The 11,325-nt window shown below is 31.7% G+C and overlaps 1 protein-coding gene across 1 annotated transcript; it reads left to right on the top strand.

Moving 5' to 3' along the window:
• The first annotated feature begins 389 nt into the window (after nucleotides 1–389).
• LOC114279212 (basic leucine zipper 24) lies at nucleotides 390–2,206 on the top strand. Its single transcript, XM_028221428.2, has one exon. It carries the CDS (start codon nucleotides 1,157–1,159, stop codon nucleotides 1,988–1,990), a length of 834 nt encoding a protein of 277 aa, XP_028077229.2. The 5' UTR covers nucleotides 390–1,156; the 3' UTR covers nucleotides 1,991–2,206.
• The last annotated feature ends 9,119 nt before the right edge of the window (nucleotides 2,207–11,325 follow it).

Raw genomic sequence — 11,325 nt, 5'->3', positions numbered from 1 at the left:
TGATTTGAAATAAAATTCTGCCTAAACAATTGTTAACTTTTAATCAATTAAGAAAATTCTCATTGGTTAGTTTTCATTTAACTTTTATTTTATAATTCTACATCGAGAAAAGAAAAAAAAAATTGTTTCACTTATATAAAATGAATTTTATACTTCCATTTATATAAATAAAATAAAATTTTAAATAAGAAACTTTATGATCAATATCTCATATTAATTTTTTTAAATTTTAAATAATTAAAAAAAATCTCGATTGACTAATTTTCATTTAATTTTTATTCTATATAAATAAAAAAAAAATTAAATATAATATTTATATTTTTATTAAATAAAATGTTATTTTATCCCGTACTTTAATATGCTAGTAATGAAATATATAAAACGAAACTTTTATAGATGCTCAGAAAAAAAACATTATTAATGGACTAGAAGGTTTTCAGATAGTTGGTTTTCAGATAGTTGGAACAATTGTGGCCAGAAGTTGTGACTTAAAAATCAAATAAATACAAAAGTGCAAACGAAACAAAGCAATCAAGAATCTTCTATTTCTCCAATTGATCAAAACCCGTGTACTTCCTTTTCTCAGATTCTGTACAAAAAAAGATCTCTTTTGTTTTCTCAGCTTGTCCCACTTGGGGGTTCTGATTCTCTTCAGCACTGGAACCATTTCTATATCAAATCTTGTCTTTATGCTTGATTTTATGTTCTGTTGGAGAATCTTCATGATCTGGGTATTCTTCGATTCCTCAAGTAAGTTGCTTCTGAGGTGTTAAATACCATTGACTTTTGTTCATGTGTAAAGTTGTTCTATGGTCATAGGTCGTGAAATTTAGATTTTTTTTTTTTAAATAATAATTGCGGGAATTTATGCTGTGGGCAATTAATTGATGGATTATGATCTGGAGTTTGTGCTTCAGTGAATATATACTTGAATGAATCAATAACAATCACAAAATCTCAATTTTGAATTGAAAATTTTGTGAATTGGTTGTGTTTGAGGGGAATTAGATTAAATTTGTGGAAATATGATTGTTTTGTTCGATTATTGAGGCTTTTTAGTCCAGAAAATGTGAGGGTTTTTTGGAAGTACTTTTCATAGAGGGTTAGGATTTGCATTAGATTATCATCTAGTCTGGTTTGGGAAGTGAAAGAAAACATGGATGATGGTGAAGTAGAGCTTTCTGACCAGCATGGTTTGTTACTGAATCCCGATTCGTCTACAAATACTCATCAGCCGTCATCATCATCTATAGATTCAGTTCTTGATGAATTCTTGAAGAACACAAGAACATGCACTCACACTCACACTTGCAATCCTCCTGGCCCTGGCCCTGACACATCACACACACACACATGCTTCCACACCCACACCCAAGTCTTTCCATCAGGAGAAGATGACGATCCGCCACAAGGTGAAGATCATCTGGCGCCAAAACCTCGGAGGGCTTCGGGCAACAGAGAAGCGGTACGGAAATATAGGGAGAAGAAGAAGGCACACACTGCTTACTTGGAAGAGGAAGTCAAGAAATTGAGACTCTTGAACCAGCAGTTAATCAGGAAACTGCAAGGGCAGGCAATTCTTGAATCCGAAATCTTGAGGCTGAGAGGCCTATTGCTTGATCTTCGCGGCAAAATTGATGAGGAATTGGGTGTTTTCCCTATCCAAAACAAGTGTGATCCGACGGCTACTTTCAAGGAAGGCGAATGTGGGGTCCAGTCTAATGGAACTGCAATGGGCCTACAATGCGAGAATGATGTTCCGTGCTTTCATCCTCATCTGGATATACCAATGCAGGGCGGTAGTGTTGTTGGTAAAGGGAAGATGGCAGTTTCTTGGGAAGAAAACTGTCAACCGGCAATTATTGACTGTCAAGCTAACACAAATGGTGTAGTTAGTGCTAATGGATGTCCCATTGATGCAGCGGAAACCTTGGTGTCATCGGCATCTCAAGCTGAACAACTGAACGAAAAAGATACCATCGCGTTGTAAGTTTCTCAAATGCTTTGACTTTCCTATTCTGATACACTAGGCTTAATTTCAGAAAACAGTAATAGAACTTGGCTATAAATGGTGAGGATTGATGGTTCTGTATAATATAGCACTTTGAGAAGGTTGAATGTTGCTGTAATAATATATACATATACGTACATGTTAACATAACTCTACTCTAGCAGAGAATTTGTAAAATTTTACTATTTATATGAACACCACATGTAAATAGAACTGCTGCATTTATTTTGACTAGATGTTTGTATTTGTATGCTGGAGAAGTTTTGAAATGTGGTAACTAAAGCTAATTGATTGACATTTGATAGAAGACCCGAATGCAGCCCGTGCTATGGTACTTGGACCATTTTTTCCAACAATGTTGTGGAGATAAAATTTTTATACTTCTTGCAAGAAGCCTTTAGTTCAAAGTAGGGAAATACTTTATTAGTAGAACTCCATCTTGCACTTCTATAAGTAGTATAAATATTTAGCATTGAGCAAATGTTGGGTATTAAGTCAAAGATGCGAAGGAGCTAAGCATTTGAACCTTCAATCTTAGCCTTGGTAAGTCTATGCTGTAGCATTAACCTGTTTCCGCCAGCTAATTAGTTGTGTTTGTGCTAAAGCACTAATGAGCAATTCACGTATCACTTGATATGGATCACTTATTTTCTACTGTTTCACTCAGTTTTATCCAGTTCCAAAGATAGTTTTACAAAGATGACTGGTGGTTTGAACTGATGTTCATGGAAATAGGTGAATTTGTGAGTGACCAATGTAGTAAACTAACCATGAGACCAATAGAGAAATTTTAGTCACCATTGTCAACAATGTAAAATTTTGTATTAAAAGGACTAACCATCATTGGGTTAAATTAGTGGGAGGCCAAGAAGTAATAGTTTTATAAAATAAAAATCAAATAAAAAGGACTCAAGATGGAATAGTGGGAAACTAGGAAAATTATATTAGCATCTTTCTGATGTGTATATCTAGTGGGTGATTAAATTATGGTCTGCTTATGAAGGTGGTGAAATGTTATTACTTGTGAAAATTTAAGCTTCTGGTTAAAAAAAAAATAAAAAATTCGATACCACGAGTGCAATTCGAAGCATCTAATTAATTCATAGCTTTAGTACTATGATAGTATTCTGCATGTGTACGGTTTATAATTTGGAGAGTCAAAAGTGAAAAGTTAACCAAAGAAAGAAGAAAAAGAAACAAAATTTTCCATTTAATTTGAGAATTATTGAATTTTCCAACTTTCAAACAAATTGTCAAGGTTGAAGTGGTAGAATGGCAATGGTGTTCAAAAAAACAGTGGTAGAACGCAATGACATTTTCCTGAACAATTTAGCCAAATCCATGATATGCTGTACCTTTGCACCTTGTGTGGGACGTTGAATTCTTGAATTTTAATGCTTTGATCTTGAATGTTCTTGCGAACCATTTAGTTGCTGGTATACTATTTTGCAAGAATTTCAAAAAAGTGAAAAGTAAAGAAGTAATTTTTAAGTAATGAAAGTACAAGATTTATTTGTATAATCTAATCCACAAACTAGCTGTACCTTCAACATTTTGAAATTATTTTTGTACTCTGCACTTCTTTGATATTCTCCCTACTATTTTTATGTAGGGCATGGGCTGTAAGATCCTTGCGTACACGATCTTCTTATGTCCTTGCAAATCTCTACTGGGATCAATATGCATATATATGTCTGAAATTTTCAGTAATACTAATCAACTACTTTCAGCCTTTCCTATTTCTTACCGAAGGATTCACCCAACGTAATTGTTGTTACAGTCCCGTTTTGTAGCTCGAAAATCTTGAGGTTCGAAATGGCTCGAATTCAAAACGACGTCGTTTTGGATTATTTATTTATTTATTTCTTTCTTTCTTTCTTTCTTTTCTCTGTTATGAAACAGAGGGGATGGAGATGAAATAAGAAGAAGAAGAAGAAGAAGAAGAAGAAGAAAAGAGATGGAGCGTGGGAGACATCATCATCAACAACCAATCATCAACAACCAAAATCAAAAAACAACACAACAACTATTCAAATCATCATCAACAATAACCAAAACGGGACTGTAACCACAACAACACACAACATCATCATAATCAAACACAAATTTTCAAAATCAAAATCAAAAAAAAAAAAACAAACACAGATCTAATCCCTTAAAAAAATGGTTGTTTTTTTGTTCAAAATCAAAAAAAAAAAAAGAAAAGAAAAAAGAAACAAACCAAACACAGATCTACAGATCTACATCGTTGCCATCGTCGACTGCCGCCAGCTCTCTCTCTCCGTCGCCATCGTCGACCGTCGCCAGCTCTCTCTCTCTCGATGTTAGCCCTCCCTTTCTTTCTTCTCTTTTCTCTCGCTTTCTCTCACTCTCCCTCTCCTGTTTCAGATATAAAAGAAAGAACAAAAAATAGAAAAACGACGTCGTTTTTCATTTCGGGCCAATCGAGCCTTCACCGTTTCGAGTTACGAGTCATTTTTCTTGTTGTTAATTGTTCATTTGGTTTTTTTTTTTTTTTTTTTTTTCCATGCATTTATTAATGCCTCATATATGTATATACACACTAGTGATTTGTGCACACTCAATACAGATGTTGTTACATTATGCAAGAAGTTACTAGTAGTTATGTGAGAATATTTAAAAAAAAAAAAAAAAAAAAAAAAAACATGATTGCTTACACCACCTCAAATGTAAGCTTTTATATTTTTGTGTACATATATTTATAAATTTAGCTGATGAATTGTTTGCTCGAAGAGAAGATATTATCTACTAAATAGGGGCAATGTAATTGGAGGAGCCACGATTGTGGCCCCACTAGAATCCTATAATTCAGATAATCGCCAATGGGTTATGATCTATCTTTGTGAATGACGCAGTCAACTTTCGATTGAAAGAATCATCTATCTTTCTCTAATGAAATGAATGAGGCAGACAGTATCTTTTAGAAAACACATCATCCACAGAAATTAAAGGAGCAAATTACATGATGGACGCAATGAATTTCTTTCAGAAAACAACCCCAATTTTTATTTTTATTTGTATTTTGTTTCTTGCTTTTTTTGGTGTGTACACTCCAATTTATAATATCAACTAAAGGATATCGTCTGGTCTTTGAGTCCCGCTACGAGTTCTGCTTTGATAATTGAAATTGTTTATTTTATCTAACATTTCGTGCATATCATTTATATAATAAAAAAATTTATTAAATCGATCCAATAAATGTAATCTATTCAATTTATTACCTTTGTCATAAATAAATAAAAAAAATAGAGATCTATTTTAAAAAATACTGTTGTTGTATATTTTTTGGTGACAAATGTAATAAATTAAATATGTTACGATTATCAGATCGAACTAATTTTTGTTTGTGGATGAGTCCAAACAAAAACGAACTCGACTAAACTCGACTGGACTTGAGAGAATCCAAACACAATTTTTGTGTCATTTTTATTTGGAATTTTTGGTGGAAAGTCCTTTCTATGGGGCCTTTTTTGTGTGAAACCCACCAAATAAAATAATGGTTTCAAAAGCCCCTCAAATGAAAAAATATGGTAAACAGACTGAAATACCCTTCCATATAATCCGAAACCCTCGTTGAACCATTTCTCTTCTTTTCTATCTTCACGTTACTGGTATCCTCCCTCTTCCCTTTATTTTCTCTCTTTCTAAACCCTAAACCCTTTTGATCTCCATCTTCGATCCATCTCACAAAATCGAAATTTTGAAATCGTCCATTGAAACCCATCACCATCTCAGATTTGATGCCTATGAACGCATGTTTGAGATCAATAACTTCATATCTAAGATAAAATGACCTCATATGTGTCAAAAAAATGATAAATTGATATATTACAATAAAAAATCAAGAATTTTTTGTTTGTTTGTTCATAGATCTAAAGTAAAATTCGACTATAATTTATTTATCTAGTATGTACTCTGTTTTCGTAATAGTAAAATTTTACTCCGGTTAATGAAAAATAAAGTTTGTTCTCTTATGCTCTTTGTATGTTTTTTTTTTTTTTTTTTTTTTTTTTTTTTTGGCATTGTGATGTTTTAATTTGCTTAATGTCAGATGAATGGATTTTATCTCTGTTTTGTGTTGGTAATAATGGATATATTTTTTTTATTACAGTGTATGGATTATAATGCTAGTTTGTTTGATATTCATTTCCTCTCTTGTTGTTTTTGACTTGAATTGAAGCCCTAGAAACGGTCGATTTTGATGCAGTTTGGTGTGTTTGGTTGATTTCGATTTTTCTTTTCTTGTTGCTTTCTTGTTGCTTTTATGTGATTTAATTGCATTAATTTCAAAAGTAAGTAATAGCGTAGATGCTTGCCTGCTTGTTTGCTGCTTTATTGACTTATCTTACAAACAAAACTAATAATCAATCAAGGTAAAAATTTACTTTCAATGAGAGTAATATTTTACTTCTAAATAGAGTAAAATTTTACTTTCGTAGTAAAATTTACTGTTTCATTATAATGTTTGTGTATTTTTTCCTACTTTTTTTTTTCTTTGGCCTCATGAATATTCTTTGTTTATATGTTAGAAATGGTAAGCTTTATGATTTTGTTGATTTTCAAATTTGAGTAAATCTAACAAGATTTTGATTTCTATTAACAATGTTGATTACAAAAGTATTGTATATTATATCATGCGTCAAATCATGAGACATGAGGTTATTGCAAAGTTTATGGAAGATGATGAAATTAACAATTTTCAAGCATCAATTGTGTATTAATTTTTGAATGATTCTTCAAAAGCATGGGGGTGAGGAACAATTCAACCTCAAAAGAAAAATAGCCAAGTAATAAGACCTCAAGGACGGCGATGTGAACGACTTTTGAGAACAACTTTTTTGTTTTTGATATGAATGATGAATGTAATTTTGCTTTTCTGTAAATGAAAGAATGCTAAAAAAGTAATTGTAGGTGAAAGAGTAATAAAATAGTAACAATGATGCATGTTTATACTTATTATGGATTAGGATGGAACATTGTTATAGAACATTGTTACAGATAGAATACAATAATACAATTTATATTTTGTGTCTCTTGATAATATATGTAGTTGTGGTGTTATATTATTTTTGCACAAAGATTGCGTTATGAGCCACAGGGACTTTGTGTATTGTAAATTTTGGTGCAGGTTGGAAATGTTTTCATATAGGACTCACATACTTTAAAGTAAAATTTTACTCTGCAATAGAGTAAAAATTTACTTTAAATTCAAAAAACAAATCAGAAACTGCATAGACAGACATTCAACAACATAGTAAAATCATACTTTCAATTCAGAGTAAATCACTCTGAAATAAAGTAAAATTTTACTTTCATGTTAAGAAATCTAATGTTTTACTATGTTTTAGACTGGAATTTCACTCCGATTAAACAAACTCCAACATAGTAAAATTTTACTTTCAATTCAAAGTAAATTTTACTCTGAAATACAGTAACATTTTACTCTGAATGGGAGTAAAATTTTACTTTCATGTTAAGAAAAGTAATGTTTACTATTTTTAAGACTAGAATTTTACTGAAAATCTTCATGTTGACAAACTCTATTATAAGTTCCTTACATGAAACTAATCCAACCACATGAAAAAATAAAAAAATAAAAAAATAAAATAAAATGTCAAATTCAACCACAAAGCAGATCATAAACTTGGATAGACAACCATTAATCAATGTAGTAAAAATGTCTTTTATTGAACACATAGTAGTGACCCCACACTTGTCATTCTTTACATACACAAACTCAAACCCTATCTCAATGACATATTTACATAACGCAATCTAGAAATCCTTGGCACCACTAACAAATCTTTGACCTACATGAGTAATTCCATTCACCATCCAGAAGACAACAAAGTCCTTTCTTCATATTGAAAAAACATAGGGAGTGAATCCATTTCATCATCAGTAAATTTGGATCCACTAGCCTTACTTAATTCTCTAACTCCATGTTCTTCATTTGAAATGCCCATTTCAGTAACAGTCACATCAACCCGTTCAACACTAAGGGGATAAACAAGCGACAACATATTCTGAAAATCAGAATCATCATCAATCATGCATTGCGAATATCCAAGTAAACAGTACGATAACAGTATGCAACCACTACTGTCAAACTTCTTCAATTTACAACTTAAGAAATCAGTTAAGTCCTTCAACGTGCAGTTTGACACAACCTTGAACACAATGGTACGATCACTATACTTGCATAACAACATAAGAGGTGGAACCATTTTTCAAATCTGCAATGAATTGATAATAAAATTTTACTGTCAATCAAAGTAAAATTTTACTGTCACTAGGAGTCAAAAAACAAATAACATAAATACATAATAACATAATAAAAGTTTACTATCATTGTATATAAAAAAATAAAAAACAGAACAGATAACACCAAAGTAAAAGTTTACTCTCATTTTATCAAACAAAAATAGAGCACATACCAGAGTAAAATTTTACTCTCATTCTGTCAAGCAAAAACAGAGCACAAACTAGAGTAAAATTTTACTCTTATTTTGTCAAACAAAAGCAGAGCACAAACCAGAGTAAAATTTTGCTCTCATTCTGTCAAATAAAAACTAGAGCACAAACCTGATTGAACTTGGCAAATCAACAAAAATAAATCAAAAACAAAAACAAAAAAACTAACCAACATATTTGATTGAACTCGAACAATAATCAAACACGTGATTGAAGCAAAACCTCTAAAACTCCATCAACACTCACAAATCTCAATCGTGTATTGTTGACCAATGGCGAGATCATCAGTGGTGAGATCTTAATATTTTGAGATCGTCTTCATCTTCACTGATTTCGCAGATCGTCTTGAGCTAAGATTTTCAAATATATGATATATATATATATATAGGAGGGCAATATGGTCAAAAAAAATATATAAATTATAGAATGTCCTTATTGAGTTGGGCTTCTCCTACTCAGGGACTTTTTGAAGAAGAATTAATTGAGTAGTCATTTATCTTAAAAAAGGCCCAAAAAGGGTGGTTTTTAACAAAAATCCCAAAAACAAATTGATAAAATCAACACTAAAACCTTTTTCCTAGTACCAAACATAAATAAATAATAAAAACAATCTTTGGGAGCTGTGTTGGTGAAGGAAATGGTGTTTGGTTTTATGTCATTTTTTTCTTCCTATTTTGATATTAGAAAAATGAAAAATAGATAGAATGTAACTAAAGAATTATATTAAACCAATTTAGAAAGTTTTAGGATTGGTTGAAATACCTTTCAAAAGTCCCATGATTGAAATTGCTGGTATCTTGAGACATTGATTTCTTCGTGTATAGCATCTCTCCAGCAAGAATGATAGAAGGCTTTCAACAAATGATTTAGGTTCATGAGAAGATTGAACTGGCATGAGCTAAGCTCTATGTTTTGGGAAAAACCATTCATAAGATAAGATTAAAAAAATCTTTTAGTGTAGGGGCCTTAATTAATCCCAAAGGAAAAAAGGAAAAGAAAAAAAATACCTGGTATAATTTACTTCTTTTGAATAGATTAACTGTTAGAAATTGGGCGCCCATGTAGCTTGACCCTTCTTTGAACCTTTTGAATCCCATCTAAATAAGTTTGAATTTGAATTCAAAACCTATTTGGATAATCACTCAGGATATCCACATCTATCATATCAACTGATATGGATAGATGTGATATTATCCTATATATCTGATATGATATGGGATATGGGTGGTTAAGAGAAAAACAACGTATGTCGTATGTTTTTCCCATATACTGACTCTCTCCCAAAATACAACGATCAAGAGCCATTTTGCACTGTGACTTGTGTGGGTGATATTCATTCTGTAATATCACTCCATTGTTAGGTTGATCGATTAGATTCAGGAAGCACGTGATTTATCTACGAGATCCTTCAATTCAGACTCTGCAGAAAAATGTATGACTATAATTTTTCATCCGCTGCGTTTACTTTTGATTTACATTGGTATCAGAGCTTGAATGAGTATTTTCGTTTTCTTTAATCATGTGTATATTTTTATATATATATGTACACATTGTATACATGAATGTTTATAAAAGAGGAAAATGTCTACTCACATTAGATTAAGAGCATAAATACCTATTTTTTACGTTCATTAATGTCTTTTTTAATACCATAAATGGTTTTATTTTGAAAAATGGAGTCCGGCAGTACAAAAATTGGACCAAAAAACACCCTGGAAGGCGGCGCGTGGTCCGCACGCGCCACATGACGCCGTGAGCTGCTTACATGCGCTGCCACGCACCAGACACGCTTCCGATGCGCCTCCACGTGCCATCACACGCGCATCAGCGACGATGTCCACGCGCGCGCCCTCCGCGCCACACACACGCGCCGTGTGCTGAGCCACGCGCACTGAGCCACGCCATTTTTCCTCCATCGGCTTGGCTGGCTTGGCTGCTGATGCATAAGGCACTGTTTGTTTTGTTTTTAATTCTGAATCGCGTTAAATGGTCATAATTAATTCGTTATATATTTGTTTTATGCGTGGTTAGTACTGTTAGACTCAGAATTAAATTTTCCATGTTCTATAAAAATTTTGAAAATTTTATGAAAATAAAAAGTATTTTTTATGTGATAATAATTCATTATTTATGCTTTAAAATGCTTCTGGTATTGCATAAATAATTTTTTGGGGTTGAAATTTTTATTGTAGACTTTTGAAATGTTTTACTATTTACTGGTATAATTCTTTTAGCTTATCAGATTCTGGAATTTTTTATTTCTAATTTTATTTGTGTTTATTAGTTATTTAGAATTCTAGAAAATTTCAGAAAAAATTCTAGAAAATTTCAGAATGATGTACTTTTTATTGTGGCATAATCTGAACATTGAATACAACATATTTTCTGGGTTTGTAATATGTTGCAATTAAAGGAGCATGATTAGTTTTTATTTATTTATTTATTTGAATTCCATTATTAAATGAATATAGCATGAGTTATTTGTAAATTTACTTTAAGATGCAATTGTATGGAATTTATCATGCTTTGTATATGCCATAAGTAGTGGGAGATTGATTTTTTTTTTTTTTTTTTTTTTTTTTTTTTTTGCGCATAGAGATTAAATTTTGATAATTATCACTAGAGATTAAATTTTGAGATTAAATTTTTTGCGCATACGTAGTGGGAGATTAAATTAAATTTTGATAATTATCACTAGAGGGGCAAGAGATGATTACGAGCATAGCAAATTTTTGATCTTGAAACATGTGTAAAATTATCATTATTTAATTTAGATTTTTTTGCTGCAAAATAATTTTTTTGTGTTGCTATCATTAATA

Source organism: Camellia sinensis, chromosome 2, assembly GCF_055761805.1.
Source record: "Camellia sinensis isolate YWXY chromosome 2, ASM5576180v1, whole genome shotgun sequence".
In the NCBI taxonomy this organism is placed as follows: Eukaryota; Viridiplantae; Streptophyta; class Magnoliopsida; order Ericales; family Theaceae; genus Camellia; species Camellia sinensis.
Note: the sequence above shows the minus strand (reverse complement) of the source record. Positions and strands in the feature narration are given on the sequence as shown.